This window comes from Etheostoma spectabile, chromosome 12, assembly GCF_008692095.1.
Source record: "Etheostoma spectabile isolate EspeVRDwgs_2016 chromosome 12, UIUC_Espe_1.0, whole genome shotgun sequence".
Lineage (NCBI taxonomy): Eukaryota > Metazoa > Chordata > Actinopteri > Perciformes > Percidae > Etheostoma > Etheostoma spectabile.
Window position 1 is genome coordinate 22839308 of NC_045744.1, and position 20231 is coordinate 22859538.

Below are 20231 nucleotides of genomic sequence, written 5' to 3' on the forward strand. Positions count from 1 at the left end.
ACCTTCACTGTTCTCTAGTTTTATTTGAAAGACATATTAAAAAAACAAAAAAAAAAGGTTTAGAGAACATATACAAAATGACCGGGCAAAAACAAATAATAAAAAAGGCAATCTTTGTAGCTTCAGGTCAGTGTATAGATGCTACTGGATGCTTGCACTGCCCAATGCTGGACAAGACTGTCCACTTCACCTGGAAGTAGTCAACATGTGGTCTTACAGGTGGTTTCTCAAAGGCCCCTGTACACCACAGAGCATGTCACACTGGGCCAGATGGTCTGATGAAATCTTGGTTGACTGTCCAACATAGAAATCATATGTCTATGCTGTCCAATATCAGTTTAAAAGCAAAAGGAAAGCCATAAACATTTGAATTTCATAATCAACTGAAACCTAATTATGAAATTTAATCACTGCAGATTACTTCATGTTGAACATTTACATTTTTTACTTTCAAAACCTTCTGTCTGAGTGAATACACAGTTCCACATCAAAACAAATAACTTAAAGATCCAGGCTACCAAAGGATAATCAATCTGTCGAGTCACCCGACTACTACCCAACTATTTCAAATAGGTGGCTCTCAAAGTAAAATATTTCAAATGTTACAAATTCACTGACTGTTTTACCTTTAACATGATTATTCAGTAGTAACAGGTCTTCAGTTGACTCTAAAAGTCAAATGTTAGTGGCTTTTCTTTGCTTCCATACATGTCAGACTCATGTTGAATGGCTGTGTACCGCGTGGTAAATGCGTATGGCCGGTTGCCATTGGCCTGCGTATTCGGCATCATATTTTGCCCTTTTTCGAGCTGGAGTCCCATTTTGTCAATACGGTCCTAAATTTCAGCTACTGTAAGACATCTGACACAGGTGGTCTTGGTCTCCAAAGCTACAAATCAGCCACTGGTGGACCTGTCCCAGAGAGAACAGGGACCAGGGTTGGGGATTAATAACCAAAGACGTCCCCACGTTTCTGTCATAGTCTCTATTGTCTGGTACAGACCAACATCCCATCAGGGTAGAGGGGCCTTTGCTGAAGACCAATAACAGTATAACACAACGGTTGTAGCCTACTTGGAAAACATTGAAGACCTAGACTCAACGGACCCTGGGTTTTCAGAGCTGGACAGAATCTACAAATATCATCAAGCTGGCTGTTGTACTGATCTGCTACCTTCTACAGAGGGAAATATAGAAAGAGACACAGCAAAAGAAACAGAATATAAAACAGAGTTTTTTTTCTTTTTACAAGAGTCCTTTTGAGGGTTTCAACAACCCCTCTCATCTCCTTCACTCACATTCTTCTCTCTTGTTTCTGTGTGTGCAGGTGTATCACAGTCCATAGGTTAGCTTCCTACTGGTGTGTGTGTGTGTGTGTGTGTGTGTGTGTGTGTGTGTGTGTGTGTGTGTGTGTGTGTGTGTGTGTGTGTGTGTGTGTGTGTGTGTGTGTGTGTGTTTGTATGTGTGCCTACTTGTGCTCTTTAGTAGGCGCAAAGTAGAGCTCCATGGGTTTGTTGACCTTCCAGTACTTTTCGCTGACCAGCTCCAGGGAGAAGGAACCATTCAGCACCTGTGAACAGAGATAACCGTTGAATCGTCCGTGAGGCTTTGCGACTCTGACCCTGGTTAACTTTTTAATTAACCTCTCCCGCTGCTACACTATGTTATCCTTAGGTTTTTGTGGTTACATTCATCTGTAGCAGCAGAGTTGTTCTTCCTCTAAAGGAAAAGCAGACTGGAGGGAATAAAACTAATAAAATACAAGGCACATGCACTGACAAAACTTACAAATTAGAGCCCGGCCGATATACAGTATTTATATAGGCGGGCCAATATTAGCGGCCGATATTAGGCTTTTTTTAAATATTCTTCCATCAGAATAATTTATAATATATATATATATATATATATATATATATATATATATATATAAAATAAAAATGGAAGGTCAACCATGTTATGTTATGTTTGTCCACCAGAGGGCGCTCTACAACGTCCTTGTTGGTAACACTGATTTTTTTTTTTTAGTTAATGTGTTTGTGTTCAAGGGACTAAGTTTCATATCTTAAATTTGTATTTTTATACATTTTATTTATCAGAACTTTAATATATTTTGATGTACCTCTGTTCTGTTGTGACAATAAAACAAACTCATGCAAAACTAAAATAACTACAAATAACTAATGTTAGTAACTTGTTTCTGTCTTTATTTATTTATTTTTGTGACTTGACAAAAGCATATTGTCCTCACATGCAGGTACATTTATACAGTTCCTGTGATGCGGCTAGGCCACGGTGAGACGGGCGTGTGTACACTCACAGTGAACTGGTTTCCAGCAGTAGGGATGTAAATGGTGTACTGTTTCTCTGAAGCTGCCTCCACATTAACAGGACTGGCCTCCGTGTTTCTTCTCAGCTCCTCCAGAGCCAGCCTGACAGCCAGGTATTTAGACAGGTGATCTACTGTAGCGTTACCGGACGTCTTAATGTAACGAGGGACAAACTCCACACTGTAGACGCACACAAACATTCAAAACACGTGGAGAAGAAAAAAAAACAGGAGGTCAGTGAGTACACAGAAAACACATATGGTGGAGTTTAGGTGCTCAAGACTTATTTTTAATAGACATAGATAATGCTGTTTTAAGGTGTAATGTTGCTGGAAGGTCCTTGATTCTACTTATCTCACAAAAGTGCAGGCAAAACAATACACAACAAATGCAATTACAACACACAAAAGCTGACGAATGGCTCTTTTTTTTGTCGAAAAAAAAAAAAAAAAACATTGCAAAATTTGCTTTAAAATGTAGCTAGTATATTTTGTCTAGCACATCTGGTCTTACTAAGTTTAAACATGATACAAACAAAATACAAATTCAATCAAAATGTGGTGGTTGATGTTGATATTGTGTCGAGCTGCCACACATAAATAAATAAATAAATATATATATTTTTTTTTAGGATTATTTTGGGGGCTTTTCCCTTTATTTATGAGTGACAGCGGATAGAGCCGCTGCTCCTTCGCGTTTAAAGGAGCCAGTTGAGGTGGTTCGGGCATCTGGTAAGGATGCCTGCTGGGCGCCTCCCTAGGGAGGTGGTCCAGGCACGTCCAGCTGGGAGGAGACCTCGGGAAGACCCAGGACTAGGTGGAGGGATTACATCTCCACCCTGGCCTGGGAAGGCCTCGGGATCCCCTAGTTGGAGCTGGTTAATATGGTTCTGGAAAGGGAAGTTCGGGGTGCCGGAGGTGCTCCCCACGAGACCCAATATTGGATAAGCGGACAAAGATGGATGGAGCGGATAGACAGGAAAAGTGGGAGAGAGATGGGGGATGACACCCAGCAAAGGACTTCGGATTCGAAACCAGGCCACTGCAAAGGCCTCAGCCTACATGGGTGCACGCTTCAATTGGGTGAACTAGAGGTCGCACCTGGCACAAAAGATTCAAAGTATGGGAAACACTGCGAGATGTTCGTACGTGTGACATTACCTGTTGTGACCGTCATCCTTCTCCATCAGGGTGGGATGTGGCCTAAACACCAGTTCAATTTCACTGGCACCACCATCGATCACAGAGTCCGCGCCCCCGTTCTCCGCAGCGTTATCCATGTCTAGACCGCTGTCATCACTCGTCTTGGTGCGCTTAATGCTCGGACCTGCCTCCTGGGGGGAAAATGTTCAAAAACATGGTGTTTCTACAATATCCGAAACACACCAGGAGGAGAAGCATGCTTTCAAACATTAAAATTCAAGTATGCTTATATTCACAGCTGGGGAGGATGATGCATCTAAGCCACTGTTGGGTATGGTTTCAATGGCGCTGCGCTATGCTCAACAGGTCTCTTGAGAATGAGTCCCTGTGTCTCAGTGAGATTACATGTATGAACAAAAGGTAAAACATAAAAGAAAGAGCAATATTTTCAACCCTTCTGTTCCAAGTAATCCAGCAGTTTTACTGGCAGGTAAATGCGGACCTCCAGAGACCGATGCCGTTTGTCAGCATATACGTCAGTACAGACAGCTGGTTGACTATCGGCAAACTTTCCCTTAAGCTACCAGCTAATGCTAACGCTAGCTAGCTTGCTTGCTTGGTTGGTTGGCAGAACAAGACCTTTCAAGGTCCAAGGTTTTCCAAATAACTTTGATGAAGTGAAAACACAGTGAGAGGGTCAAAGTGTGAGATGAAAACATTGACAACACCCAAAAACAAGTTCAGGTCTATTCAAATGTACACAACGTCTTGGAAAGCCTCTGTCATGATTGACAGGTAGGTGTCTAGCCACGCCCCTAAATCATCCCCTGCTTTATCATGAGCAGAATTAGTAACAGGGACACAAAATGCTTTCATACTGTTACGATGTGTTAAACATCATAGATAGCAACATACCTGGTTGCTGTGGACCGAAGCGTTGCTACAGTGGGAGGAGTCTCCATTGTCCTCAGCTCCGCTACCATTCTCCACCGTGTGTCTCTTACCGCGCTGCAGTCTGACCGAAACAAATGCAAATTCAATTTATCAGAGCAGAACAAGTTTTTTGTTTTCATTTGCATCGTTTGTTGATAATACTGTTTACCTGGTCATGGCCTGTATTTCAGCCCCTCCTCTATGCTGTGGGACAGGGCTTGCTGGTTGTTGTGTTTGCTAATGCGAGCCAACACTCTCTCTTGGTGGGCTTCGTACTCGTCTCGGCTGGGGTAAATCTTGCCTGAGATGGAATAAATTAATAAGAAACTAAATGCTATAATATCTGTACACAGCATTTTGACTCACAGTTTTCAGTTAATCCAGATTGGATTGTTGTGTGTAGTGATTAAACCAACTTTAAAGGAACAAGCCGACTTATTGGAAGCGAATACATACTGTGAACTATCCTCAGAAGGCGAAGCATTGCTACTTGGGCAGAGTGATTATTACTCCAACTTCGAGAGTGATTATTACTCCAACTCTGAGCGTCCTCTCTGCTCCTCACCACGGGGCTTCTCAGGTGCTGCGAGCATATCACTCCGCCCAAGTGGCAGAAGTAGCAGTGCTTCGTCTTCTGAGAATAGTTCCCAGTATGCATACGGTTACAAAATGGCTGTGTCTCATGTGACCTTGTTGTTTGTACAAGCTGTTACTACACAAACCACAACATGTAAATAGGAACACGTTGGCGTTATTATGTCACTTATTGGGAGCTGTATGCTAGTTGGAGCCGGTTACCTGCAGGATCTGTGCTGAGCGAGGCTAGCGGTGGGTGTGTCAGACAGAGTTACGACCCGCACGGGGATGAGAAGGGTACGTATGGATTTATCTAACTCTGGGGGATACGGTGAATAAGCTACAGTCTCAATAAGTCACTTTGTTCCTTTAACCTTCTTGCAGTTACTTACTAATCAGAGCATCAAAATTAGGGTCTGGACGCAACGACCTCTTGGACACCAGCTTCTTACGACAGGTAGGACACTCTTTGTTACTGCAAAGACAGGGAGGACAGACATTTTACAACATTGAAATTCAGTTTGTATCGATTTTTTTGTTGTTCTTTTTACGGTAGGTTGATTGCTTAAGGTCCATTTTAAGAGATACATAAAAACAATGTGAACATAGGTTCCTTTAAATGATAATATATCAAACAAGTTTGTTTGTGCTCCAGTATATCACCATCAACTTATAACTGATTAATTTCCCAAATTGAATAAATAGTGACCAGATTTCTCCTGTCTGACTGTAGAGACCTTGTCTGACGCTCTCCCTTCCCTTAGAGTTCGCCATTACTCATTCTCTACAGCTCTGACATTCACATTACTGAATTAGCTGGTGTTCCCACCCTTAGATAAGATAATGAGAAATCTGAATGCCATTACAGGGACAAAAGAAGACTCTCCTGGTTTCTACTGCATGGTCAAACTTACCCGGATCTTAAAGCTGTGATGATACAATCAGCGCAGAAGCGATGCAGACATTCTTTGGTTGTCATTGTGTTCTTCAACATGTCCAGGCAGATAGGACACATGAGTTCACTGTGCAGGGACCTGGGCGACACTGCTATTTCCAGTCCATCTGTTATAGCCTCCTGTGCCAGTACGAAAAACAGATCAAGATGAAGGTTAGTACGCACAAAGATACAAAGATTTGTTGAAAAGTACAACACATCAAGTACAAGATAGAAGTACAAGTTACATCTCTGTTGATGCTTTTATTTAAAGTCCTAAAAATCTTATAACAAGAGTAACTGAAGAGTCATCATTTAAGATATTGCACACCTCAGTGGTCTATTTTCAGGAGCATAAAGGAACATAGGATCTTCCTTATTGTGTAGCAAGGATAATTATACCATCAACTGACAGGAAGGATTTTGTGCTTTAGGTATATGCATGGTGTTTCCTGCATAGAACAATTTTTGGCACCCCCGAAGAGGTTTTAGCCAGCTCGTTCACAGCCTGCTATATTTCACGCTCAGCCTCCAACTGGAGCTCCGACTGCAGGTTCAAGGTGGCAGCGAAGCGGATCTGGGGCTGATTTCGTGAATAGTAAATTGATAACCAATTATAAGCTCCTCACAGTAAATAGTAGTCCACTTCCTTCTTTTTGTTTCACACCTGATGTGAACCCCACAGGAGTACTCATGAACTGTCTTTGAGACCACCTTTTCAAGTGGACTTAGGCACGTATAGACCAACCGTGCTCAGGTTAAAAAAAAATAAAAAAACAGTGCCCACACTGATCAAACGAACTGGATTCGGATCCGGGCCCAGGTACCTGATGTGAAAGCCCCCTTACTAAATTATAGTCAATCATATTTTGAATTTTCTATTTGCCTCCTGAATTTTGTATTTCCCTTCATTAAAATAGAGACCACCATAAATTGGTGCATAAAATCAGACTGCAGGAAATTAAGTGTTTGACACCACAGATTTCCAGGGGGAGGACCCACAGACCCCCCCGCTTAACAAATGCCCCCCCCCCGAAGGCCCAATCTGGGCCAGGACAAACCCTGTTTATTCATAAAAAAGCCAAATGATTTGGATAAGACACTTGAATGAAATGATATACTATGAATTGTTACCTGTGGAGTTCTCTGTAGCTCATACAGACTCAGTTCCCAGGTCTTACTGAGGGGTTGAACCCCGTTGGTCTGAACTGTCTGAGTCATCACTGCAACACTGAAACACACAAAAACAAAATTAAGATTTTCTTAGAAATCTAGGATGTAATTAGGGATGTAACGACCACAGGTGTAAAAGTAATCCACGATAGAAATGTCGACGATAACAAATTCATTTTAAAGTTCATTTAAAATATCATTATCATCAGAGTGGAGTATGATGGTTTGGAAACCGTGTGTTTAATCCTTGCCAGACTCCAACGTGCGTTTCCTGAAGTTGGAATCATGGCGGAAGGAGGAGACAACAGCGCGCAGGACATTTGTCAGCCCTCTAAGAGGACTAAGTCTGAAGCACGGGCATATTTTGGTTATTATAAGAATGCCAAAGGACAGTTGATTGAAGAAGGTTATCCGGTCTGCAGAACGTACAGGGAGAAAATTGCTGCACTACCAAAAAAACTTTTGCTAATTTTTACTTCTGTCTTCGCTTATAGATAATTTCAATTAATTTCCTTTGGGCATTTCATAGGGCAAGAAGCTTAGAACAGAACTATACAGGTGCTTGCATGACAATGTATCAAGCATGTATTCTATAAAAAAGACAAAGAAGAGCACAGCCTGGTGTAACAATTCAACCCATTTCTACAGCTGGTGACAGTAGGTAATTACCCTAGATGTAATCCGTGCATTAGGGGTGTGCGATATGATGACATCAGATAGCGAACTGCCAATATGTCTCCTAATCTGCCTTTATAGTGAGCTTGTTTGTGGTGTCAGTGCACATTATATCATTTGCAATTCTATGGCTCCAGTGTTTCCCTACACACAACGGCGCAGTGCAGCTGCTTAATGATTAGCTCCGCGGCTAAATCTCCCCAAAAAGGTAATAAACCTCTCTCTCTCTCACTTTCTCAATTTAAGCGGCCAGAGTCTGGGACGAGCGAGGATTATAGATCCCACACCCCCAGACATTACCACTGTTTAGCGGTCGGTTATTGGTTGTTTGAAACCTTGTTTCACCCAGTGTGGGGCTTAGCATTCAGTCACACTCATCACACTCGATCGGTACAGCGATTCAGTGCAAGGTTGTGCGGCAGTGGGAGTGTTGCTTAAATAGTCCATTTGTGTGACGTCCTGTTGCTTTTTAAACCCCCAACGTAGCACAAGTAGACTTTATATATTTCACAATTAATCTCAGATCTCAATATTTCCGATCGCACATGAAGGCAGCTTCAGTTCTTGCAAGAGCACAATTTGAATTTGCTCAGCGAGTCACTCTGGCATCGAGTAATGCTGCTACCCTTGTAGCCGAGCTGCACCAATCACATTGGAGTATCCCATATAGCTGGGCCAGAGGCGAGCTAAGCAAAGGACGACGTTTAATCTCCCAGTTAATCTTTCAGATTTGGGTCTGGATTTCCAGGCTAGCGCAGAGCGACCTCAGGTTTGCATTTCTCCAAAGTCTGTGTCAACTTTTGCTGCAGGCCGCTGTGTCTTTTGCGCCCACCCGTTGCCGCAACCTATAAACTAGGGCGGCAAAATACACACAGAGCAGAGAAGAGACAGATAAAGTAAAGATAACGTCAGTAACCTACCGGTTATAAGCAGACTTGGTATGTAATGACATACTATTGTTCTGTGTTTTTAGCTGAGCTAGACCTGAGAATATTCTGTTAAAAATCCTGTTTTTAAATAAGGAAATTAGTTTGGTTGCAATATTCAGTAACAAGTCTTAAAAACCCATGTGAAAAATAATCGTGATAAGATCATGGATCATCATCCTGCCTGTAAAAAAAAAAAAAAAAAAAAAAAAAACATTTCGCAATAGCACCCACCCCTACATTGCATTAAATGACATTATATTGCAATTGTCAATCTTTCATAAAACACATATTTGTTAATTAATTGTGAAAAAAGAAATACGACCTCACCAGAGGAAATGTTCTTGCAGCTACTAACATGTATAGGGGGCTACTTTCCCATCTGGCTAGCTACTCAAATATGTTGGGTCCCGGTTAAATGTTTTACTATTACACTGGACTACATTAAACATCTGTTTCTGTTATTGTGTCTACCCTCTATAGGGTATTTTGAGTTTATTTCTAAAAGTAAAGAAATGCCAAGAAACAGCAATATTTGAAAGCCATCAAAAAGGGAATTGTGCTAACTTTTATTAAAGACAATACTCTGTGAATTTTACAGAAAAATGTGGCTGATTAAAAACTTAGATTTACAGCTTTATACACCTCAATGTAAAATCCCTGCAATACAATTTCAAGGCAATCAAGGTTTCAATCGACAAAGGAAGAGCTAAAGAAGTGAATTTTCCAAATAATACAGCCAGAGTGAGGACAAATAGGACCAGCGTCCGCCTTGAATAATCCAAATATCTCAATTTAGGTCAATTGACAATTCCAGTAATTGTTTTTTCCTCTTTGTCAATGTGACCTTTGGGGTGGTGCATAGCTGGAATTTATGACCAAAATATCTCCAAGTCAACCAGGGGAAACCTGAAATAAGTGTTGGGCCTGAAGGGCTGTGTGTTACATGTGCTACATTCCTACCGAACAGCATTTAGAAAGAAAAACAAATTTAGATAAGCCAAGACACCTGGATGCCAGAATTTCAAATCTACTCTCAGATTGCTATAGTTGTATGGCCATTTTATATATATATATATATATATAATATATATATATATATATATATATATATATACACACACATACATATATACATACACATACATACACATACATACACACAGTATATATATACACATATATATATATACACACATATATATATAATATATATATATATATATATATATATATATATATATATATATATGACAGACAAGAAGGAAAATATAATTTTGAAGGGCAAACTGATGTTTCTTTTAAAATAAGCTTAAAATGTCAACAAAAAACAACAGACATGAGCGTTGTAACGTCTTGACGTTAGCGTATATCTCCTTTGTAACGTTAACGTAACCGCAATCGGCAATTCATGTCAATAAAACAACCCGATGCGTTACACGTACTGACTAACGTTAGATGCATCTTCTCTACGGTGGTTAGCAGTAGTACCGTTAGTTAGTTTTGCTAGCTAGCTAGCTAGCGCAACACATGGAGTAGCTAACGTTATACATTGACATTTCATTCAGTTCGTTAGCTATATCAGTTACAGTTAAACCTCGCGAGCTATTTCAGTTACAGTTAAACCTCGCGCACAGATTTCATATAAAATCTGTGACTCGGCTAACTAGCTAATGCTAACTAGCTCCCAGAGAAGCTAGCTATTCTTCGTAACGCTAACAGAGGAAAAATAAGCTGAAGGTATAGCACGCATGTAGCCGACAGCAGACAAAGACTGCACGGGCGTGCTAAACAGTTTACCCGTGTAATGTTAATGTAACCATTACAGCTAATGATACAAATGCTGATATCTAACGTTAAATTATTGCGAGAAAGTCGTAAATGTGTTGTCGCTGTGACAAGAGGGAAAAACAACAACAGAAAAGGAGCCGACGCACCAATCCTTTCAGGTGAGCTATATGCTTTCTTTTAACCGTATTTTCTACGCTTAAACAGTTGCAAGCTCCTATGCGAACAGTCATTGACACACAAATACAGACATTAAAACGATATATGCCAAGCTTACATAAAATATGATTGCTTCTGTACTTACATTTTCAGTTGTGGGTACGAGCTTACGAGCGGATCCAGTCAGCGCGTTTATGCGAAGGCAATATGGCGGATGTGCAAGAAGCAATGCAGTCTGGGAAATTGAGGCACTATGCCAACGGGGCCCGGGATTCCGAGGGATGGATGTGCATGATGAAAACAAAGGCCAGCCTATGTTTGTGCTCTTCCATTCTCCAACATCCTTCCACCTAAAATTACATTACTTAAGAAGAAAAAAAAAATGGCACTGAATCCAAGCCACTTAAATCACTTTCTGAAAGCAGGTTAAAATATAACCCTGAACATCCTACATAGTAAACACGGTTTTGATTTGGCAAGAGAAAAGACACAAAACATGGACTGTGAATATTAACAGTTATGTGCAAACACAGCAATAAATCCTGATGTACAGCCTAAATTCTGAAGGGCAATGATATGCATAAGAAGACGTTTTTTGAAACTGAAATGAACTAATCTAATACTAATGTTTTGCTGTATAGTATTTGTTTTGCTGTAGAGTATGTGTTTTGCTGTTTTAAATATATGAATACCCTGTGCGGCTTCCTTGAGTGCCGAGAAAGGCGCCTTTAAATAAAATGTCTTTTTTATAATTAATCATAAATAAGGGACGGTAGAGAGGAAGCTGAGATTAGCCGGGCTATTTTACATGTTGTGGTGCTGAATGTTAACCTACAGTCCATCCTTAAACCTGGGTCTGTAACCCTACTTAAAAAAATTAAACTAAATAAATAAATAAAAACTGAATTTGAAAACAACATCCCAAAACAACTGTAACTGAAACAAATAATAAAAACAAATGTTAAAAAAAATATATATATATATTTAGGTCTATTAAACCGCGTTAAGCTTTTTAGTGTAGTGCAGAGCAAAGATTAATTACTTAGTTTTCAGCTGTTAAACTAATTGCCAACTATTTTGATAATTGCTTAATCGGTTTGAGTCAATTTGTATAATAAAAAAGTTGTAAAAAAGAAATCTCTGATTCCTGCTTTTTAAATGTGAACTTTAGTTCTAGTTTCTTCACTCTTCTGTGACAATAAACTGAATATCTGAGTTGTCTTGGGCTTTGGGGGAAACAATTATCGAAATTTTTCACCCTTTTCTGACATTTTATAAACCGAACAACTAATCGATTAATGAAGAAAATGAGATTCTACACAATGGAAATAATCGCTATAGTTGTAGTGTGCGCGTGCATGGTGTATGCGCGTGAGCGAGACCTGAAGGCGTAGCCAGGGGGTGGAGGAAGGAGGGCAGAAGGAGAGTAGTGGGGAGGGGAGCGGAGGTAAGGGGAGGGGAAGTGTAGTCGGTCCATGTCATGAATGAACCATGTTCGGTAACGGAGGCTTAGCTCTCCCGGTTTGCTCCTTTCTCCTACTACATCTCCCGGTTCTCCCGCTAACGAACAACTGGCCCGTTAAGGTAAATAGCTCGCGAGATAGCCGTTTTTTTCCCACCTCTCTAAGCTGTAACGTTAGCCGTTTGCAAAACGGTTAAAAGTTATGAAGGGGTATGCTTGGGTTAGTTCGCTCCAATGAAGACTAGTTAAGTTACTCGTTAGTCTGTCACTGTGATTCTGTCGTGCCTATCGTCATGGCGATGTCGAACGTTAGTTTTCAACGTAAATTCATCGAGCACTCAATTCAAATCGGCTAAGATTTAGTTGTCACCATAGCAACGGCATTGTCTGAATTTAGTTACAGACTCCGGAGTGGTTCTGGCTTCGAAAAGCAAACCAAACCAAAGTGTAATAGCGCATGTGAAGGTAGGCTGGCTAAGTGTTACCAAATGCGGGAATGTCACTGTTCCCTTCGGCGAACCTCCTACAAAAAAACTTGAAAGTGTCTCTTTGATTAACGCTAGTTGGATGCTTGTTGCATCAAGCAACGGACGCTAACGACCTATAAAACTGCTGTGTTTACATTAGCGTTAGGCAGCAGGGAAATTACATAAATGGTGTAATTAGTTTTATTTAGGCCTGTCATACAGTTTTACCCCAATTCACTTATTGCCTGTGGTAGTAGTAGCTAAACACAGCAACACCTCATCCGTTGCATGTAACAGCAAGCACGTGTTTTATAATTCAGACTGATGGTTGCAGAGATTAATCGATTAGTTGTCAACTTTTAAATGAATCGTTATTCCTGTCACTCAGTGTAAACTCTTGATTGTCAGAAGAAAAAAAAATTCCTTACTCTACTTGTGAAGGTCTAGGGCTGCAACTAACACTTATTTTCATTGTCAATCAATCAGTTGAATATTTTATTGATTAATCCATTAGTTGTTTGGTCTATAAAATGTCAGAAAATGGTGCAACATGTGGATCAGTGTTTCCCAAAAAGCCCAAGAAGACGCCCTCAAGTGTCATGTTCTGTCCACAACTCACAGATATTCACTTCACTGTAACAGAGGAGAGAAGAAACGAATGAATGAGAGATGGAATCAAAGAATTTTTACTTTTGTCTTAAAAAATTACTCAAACTGACTAATCGATCATCAAAATAGTTGGCGATTAATTTAAAAGTTGACAACTAATTGATTAATCTTTGCAGCTCTAATAAGGTCCACTAGTTAATTGGACATTTGGGTAATATAGTAACTAAGTTACATCAAACATTAACTCACTGAGATACTGCTTATTACAATATATTTGGATGCATTGAGGAAAGATGAGGAGCAGTTTTGTCAGCAATCATAACCAGTAGTTGATAGTTTTGTTAGCAATCATAACCAGTAGTTGATAGTTTTGTCAGCAATCATAACCAGTAGTTGATAGTTTTGTCAGCAATCATAACCAGTAGTTGATAGTTTTGTCAGCAATCATAACCAGTAGTTGATAGTTTTGTCAGCAATCATAACCAGTAGTTGATAGTTTTGTTAGCAATCATAACCAGTAGTTGATAGTTTTGTTAGCAATCATAACCAGTAGTTGATAGTTTTGTTAGCAATCATAACCAGTAGTTGATAGTTTTGTCAGCAATAATAACCAGTAGTTGATAGTTTTGTCAGCAATCATAACCAGTAGTTGATAGTTTTGTTAGCAATCATAACCAGTAGTTGATAGTTTTGTTAGCAATCATAACCAGTAGTTGATAGTTTTGTCAGCAATCATAACCAGTAGTTGATAGTTTTGTCAGCAATCATAACCAGTAGTTGATAGTTTTGTTAGCAATCATAACCAGTAGTTGATAGTTTTGTTAGCAATCATAACCAGTAGTTGATAGTTTTGTTAGCAATCATAACCAGTAGTTGATAGTTTTGTTAGCAATCATAACCAGTAGTTGATAGTTTTGTTAGCAATCATAACCAGTAGTTGATAGTTTTGTTAGCAATCATAACCAGTAGTTGATAGTTTTGTTAGCAATCATAACCAGTAGTTGATAGTTTTGTTAGCAATCATAACCAGTAGTTGATAGTTTGTTAGCAATCATAACCAGTAGTTGATAGTTTTGTTAGCAATCATAACCAGTAGTTGATAGTTTTGTCAGCAATCATAACCAGTAGTTGATAGTTTTGTCAGCAATCATAACCAGTAGTTGATAGTTTTGTTAGCAATCATAACCAGTAGTTGATAGTTTTGTTAGCAATCATAACCAGTAGTTGATAGTTTGTCAGCAATCATAACCAGTAGTTGATAGTTTTGTCAGCAATCATAACCAGTAGTTGATAGTTTTGTTAGCAATCATAACCAGTAGTTGATAGTTTTGTTAGCAATCATAACCAGTAGTTGATAGTTTGTTAGCAATCATAACCAGTAGTTGATAGTTTTGTTAGCAATCATAACCAGTAGTTGATAGTTTTGTTAGCAATCATAACCAGTAGTTGATAGTTTTGTTAGCAATCATAACCAGTAGTTGATAGTTTTGTTAGCAATCATAACCAGTAGTTGATAGTTTTGTTAGCAATCATAACCAGTAGTTGATAGTTTTGTTAGCAATCATAACCAAGGATTATTTTCCAGTGATTGTTTTGCTTCACATGCAGTACTTTGCTGTTTTGTTGATTTTATCCTTGCTTATCCTCCCTTAAGGAAAATCTCAAAACTTAGAAATATAGTTTCAAGAAATGATTTGGAGCTTATCATTCATGCCTTTGTGTCTTCGCGGTTAGACTATTGTAATAGTTTATTTTTATGCTTAAACCAAAAGGAGCTCTCTCGACTGCAACTAGTACAAAACTCTGCAGCCAGAATTTTAACACGTACTAACAGGAGGTCTCACATATCCCCAATCCGAAAAGAACTTCATTGGCTACCAGTGTCTTATAGGATACATTTTAAAATGTTGGTTCTAGTTTTCAGAGCTTTACATGGCCAGGCTCCCCTCTATATTAGTGACCTGATTCAGCGGTATACCCCTGTGCGTGCTCTGAGGTCTGTGGATCAGAACCTGCTGACGGTTCCACGCACTCGCTACCGCACTAGAGGGGACCGATGTTTTCAGGCTGTTGCCCCCAGGTTGTGGAATGACCTTCCACCGTCTCTATGCGCTCTTCTGATTCTGTTGATGCCTTCAAATGCAGACTAAAGACACATTTATTTGTTCAGGCTTTCAATTAGTTACTTGTGGGTTGATATGATCATGTACTGTCTTTTATTGTGCTTTTAATGTGTGTATTTTATGATATTAATGTTTTTGTTGTTGTGAAGCACTTTGTGGCCTTATACCTGTGAAAGGTGCTATATAAATAAACTTTTACTTACTTACTTACTAAAGGCAATATTTTCAACTAAACCAACTTTTGTTGTGTGAATAATGCGGTGGCCAATCACGTAACCTGCGATCAGACGTGTCCGTCAGTTTTGAGGCGGCGTAAGAGTCCCATACAGGAAACAGGAAACATCTCTGCCTCTATTGCTGCCACAAGTTTAAAAAAAAAAAAAAAACTGTTAGGGTAAAAAATGAAACACAAGCACTGAATTGTCTGGGAGTTTGCGTGAAAACTGAATGTTTCCTGTAACAACAAAACACAGTCCCTTCTTTTTTCTTTCTCTCTTTTTCCGTGAAATGAAGCTGCCTTCAAGTGCGTTCGGAAATGTCAAGATGACGCGAAAACAGCCATTGTGAAATGTAAAGACTTGTGCTACATTTGGGGAAGGGCCCTGTGTGGGGGGGGGGGCTTAAAGAACAGAACATGACGTCCCACAAACGGGCCGTTTCAGTGACACTCCCACCCTTGCCGCACTTAGGAATGTAACGATTACCGGTGTAGCGTAAACCACGATAAAAATGTTAACGATAACAATTACCGTTTTCATTTAAAATATCATTATGATCACGGTGGATTACCACGGTGTGGAAACCGTGTGTCTAATCCTTCCCTAGTTACTTTTGTAATTTGTTGTTGTTATAGTGGCTATTTATTTTAAATGCATAATGCACTTTTGTCTCATTTATTCAAGCTTTACTTCAAAGTGTTCATGTGTACAGATTTAATGAGAAAATTTGATGATGAAAAAAAACGAGGATATAATTGGTGGTGTTTCTCTTACATGCTGAAGCCTTGTTCCTTTTGATAAGGTTTTGCCTATATTTTTGTAAAATGATAAACACTGTTACACTTTTTGAAACTATTTCAGCTTGTGTAGGCCTATTAGTGCTTTCTGAACATATTGAACACACTTTCAAAAATACCAAAAAACGTGATAATTTTGGTCACGTTAACCGTGAGGTTAAATTTACACCGTTACATCCCTACACGCAACCCTGCAGTAAATTGCTAGATCGCTTTTTCTGGTCTTAACGTGCCCTAAGGAAGCAAAATGTGACCCTAGTCTCGTAGATTAGAGCAGGGGTTCCCAAAACTTTCAGCCCACGACCCCCAAAGTAACGGTGCAAGAGACTTGCAACCCCCCCACTATAAACGTACATAAACAATGCGTGCGCACACTATAGGCGTGAAAATCAAAAGAGCTGTTCCCTTTTTTATTTATTTGCTTGGTTTTATTTTAAATTTAGCTACTAGTTTTATCTTTTGTTAAAATCATGGCTAACATATGCCATTTCTAATCGTTTTTAAATTTTTATTTTATTTCTGGATATCAACTTGCGCCCCCCCTCTCTGGCTCGCGACCCCCCCTGTGGGTCCCGACCCCCACTTTGGGAATCACTGGATTAGAGGATAGACAACATCTCTGCTTTGACATCACTGACCGGCCATTTGGCTCCAGTCTTCTTTGTGGGCTAAATGACCAGCGAGCTGACAAACAGACTAGCTGATTGATCTTCTGCCTGACCAAAAGGCAAAAACAGTCCGACTGTTCAACTGAGTAAAGAAGCCAACATGGGGACAGGCAACAGCCAGTCAGCCTATCAGGGTGTCTTGGGGTCTCATGGTTGAAACTCTAAACAGATGCATTACCAGAGGCTGTGCAACAACAACAAAAATTGCTTGCAGATACTTTTTTCTTAGTAGCACTCACAGTTCTTCTTCTAAACCATAAACACTGCTTGGGTTTCTATGCACGTGAATGGAGAGAACAAAAAATGCCCCAGAGATGGCAGATGAAATGCCCCATATTTGTCTGGTTAACACTGCGTTTATCATTCAGTCTGTTTAGTCTTGCCAACTGAAGAAAAAACCCACGCTGTGAGTTTAAAAGAGGTCTGGGTTTTCTGGATGTGAAGCTGAGCTTTGTGGATGGAGCTGACTGCACATACAATGGATGGCAACAGTAAAAAAGGAAAGTTGTGTAGTGCACACAACAACTGGCATGACATCTAAAAATCCATTTGTTGGCAAAGGCTATTGAAAGATATTATCTAAAGCAGTCTTTGCACATTATTACACCCAAACGTAATGCAGCATAGCAACAGTGAGGTAATGCAATTTGTTTAAAGGTTTGAATTTATTGTGCTAACATCTCTCAGGTTGAAAAAGCAGTCATTCATTTTCCTATCAAGACGTGAAGAGATGACTTCATTGAGGCAACATTTACTAGGTGTTGGTTTAAAAATCTTTTGCCCCTTTTACGTCTCGCGTCCACGCTACTCCGGCGTTTCCGAGCCCCTGAAGCTGCTGAACACGTTTTTGTTTTGAAAACTCCGGGGTTGCTTTGTAGTCTGGACGGTCACCTTGCTATTGTCAAACACTTTTCTGCAAAGTTGTACTTGGTTGAGATAAAATAGTTTCTATTTGACTGTTGTGCAGGGTCACAATTACAGCTAAGCTCACATGTGCTATCTAACCACAGCAGTGCAGTGGGCGTCAGTTAAAACATTTAGCTGGTTCGGTAAGGTTACTTTAGCTACTGGATTAAAGGGTCTCCTTTGCATTATTTAGGTTTTTAAGTCTATTTTTCTCAGCAAGAGGGAAGCTTTTCAAATATAAAAAGTCCAGAAATCAAAATTCAAAGTAGAATGAGTCATAAGCGAACTTGTTTGCAGTTTGAGGTCTTTTTTTTTTACAACGGTGGCCTATGGCGAAAATCCTTTGTGGGCCGGAGGGGGGATTTTTTTGTGCAATAACGCAAGTGGCCACAGGAAATAATAGTCAGAAAGGCTGAGCGCTGTTCCTGGGTGGCTGGTTCACACAGTAAATGTGTTTCATTTTCATGTGTATGCGTCTGTGGATGTGGTGTGTGTGTCTGCCAGGACAGAAGTGAAGGGAGGGTGGAGCAGCGTAACATCCATCTACAATCACACGGCTTTGGAAGTCAGAATGTCAAACAGACAAGCAGCAAGGTAGGCTACTTCAATCTCACACACACACACACACACACACACACACACAACACACACACACACACACACACGTTTCTATCTGTATGTGTAATGTAAATGTAACTTGCATCTGACTGTATTATGTGAGCCATTTTAACCACACCACCCACGCATTTTTCCTAGTATTTCATTTATATTTATATTCTGTGCTTTGTGACTGATTTTGCTGCTGTAACACTGGAATTTCCCATTTTTCTTGGGATCAATAAACATCTATCTATCTATCTATCTATCTATCTATCTATCTATCTATCTATCTATCTATCTATCTATCTATCTATCTATCTATCTATCTATCTATCTATCTATCTATCTATCTATCTATCATACACACAGCTCTGCTGTTCTCTTAACCCTTGTGTTGTCCTCGGGTCAAATTGACCCGTTTCAAAGTGTTTTTATATCAGAAATATGGATTTCTTTCAACCGAATTGCCCAAAAATGACGTGGATAATTCTATACAACATTACTGTCATTGATTTTTTTTTGGGCACATCTACCTATCTGAGATCCACTCAACAACCTCTAATCTTAACTATTGGTCAAAATAATTCATAATTCAGCCTTTTTTAACTAAAAACGTATGTATAATTTCACATAAATGAGGTTTGTTGACCATGAATTCCAAGAATAGGAATAATAAAACCTATTATTAAACCGGCTCAGGTTTTAGAAAAAGCGCCAAGAGCTGGAAAAAGTGAGAAAAAATCAGAAAAAGTGACAAAAACCTCGGAAAAGCCCCAAAAAATATTCATGTTCAATTTTGACCTGGAAGGACAAGTTCGTGGTTAACGGGAAGACAACACGAGGGTTAAACAGATACGCTAGAATGACCCAGACACAGCAGCACACGGGTATAAATCCTCACAACGGGGTAGGCCACGCAGTAGGCTCTGCGTACAGCCTACGTACTACAATAAATCCGCCTTAACTCTGCATTCTAGTAGTGCAGTGCTCTAGTGGGTAAACCCTTTATTATGAGCTCTTTTTAAGATATGATGTGCCTGACCTTTAAGTGCTTTGTTGGTGAGGAGAGGGATTTTAAATGGAATCCTTGATTTTACAAGGACCCAGTGCAGGGAAGGTAATACATGAGAAATATGATATTTTCCAAGTTTTTCTCAGTACACTTGCCAGAACACTGTCAGTACGCTGGAGAGGTTTTTAAACCGCTGGGTTTAAAAACCCAATTTTCTGATTCAACTCAATCTTCATTTGAATGATCCAAAATCGAGTCATACAAACCTGATATCAATCTTTCAAGCGGCTCTGTTTTAAAGCTAGCGTTAACATATTGGTATCCCATTAACCTATGATCTAAGAAATCCATGTTGTGCTAAATAACGCTCCTAAGTTAAGCTTGATTCATGCTTCTGCGGAGTCTCCTCGTAGAGCTTTTGCCGCAGCCTATGTAAGTGGCCGGATTTTTATACTTGTGCGTTGGTGTGTGCGTCAAGCCAGCATGTGTGTGTGTGTAGGGAGTGGGTGATAGAGCAAGGGGAAAAAGTGAGAGAGTGGCGACGATTAGCTTTGGGACAAGTAGCGACTCTAGAGTAATAGGGAGAGAAACAAAGGGTCTTGTCTGTGCTTTCTGACCGTAGTGGGAAATCTGTAGCAGAAAAGTTAACCTTCTCCTTGTTTTTGTGTTGTTTATGGAGAAGGAGAACCAGCAAATGAGTGAAATGGGAAAAAAAAGCAACGCTATCAAGCCA

General features: G+C 39.8%; 2 protein-coding genes across 8 annotated transcripts in view; one reads left to right on the top strand and one right to left on the bottom strand.

The window, feature by feature from the left end:
* Positions 1–3: 3 nt before the first annotated feature.
* Positions 4–10895, bottom strand: LOC116699655 (E3 ubiquitin-protein ligase RING2-like). Its single transcript, XM_032532357.1, is given in 10 exon segments — positions 4–1570; positions 2321–2510; positions 3491–3663; positions 4388–4487; positions 4575–4590; positions 4593–4706; positions 5374–5456; positions 5896–6056; positions 7050–7146; positions 10782–10895. Coding segments are annotated over 9 exon segments (1026 nt in total). The 5' UTR covers positions 7137–7146; positions 10782–10895; the 3' UTR covers positions 4–1468.
* A 1123-nt stretch (positions 10896–12018) lies between these two features.
* The window catches only part of si:ch211-267e7.3 (ADAMTS-like protein 2), a 34379-nt gene continuing 26166 nt past the window's right edge, over positions 12019–20231 (top strand). For all 7 annotated transcript variants that reach the window (XR_004334472.1, XM_032532309.1, XM_032532310.1 and 4 more), the window contains exons 1-2: positions 12019–12220; positions 18391–18480. Coding sequence is in view for 6 of the 7 variants with exons in the window: in XM_032532309.1 (XP_032388200.1) it covers positions 12128–12220; positions 18391–18480 (183 nt within the window). In the remaining variant the exon portion in view is untranslated. The remainder of the gene's footprint in view (positions 12221–18390; positions 18481–20231) is intronic.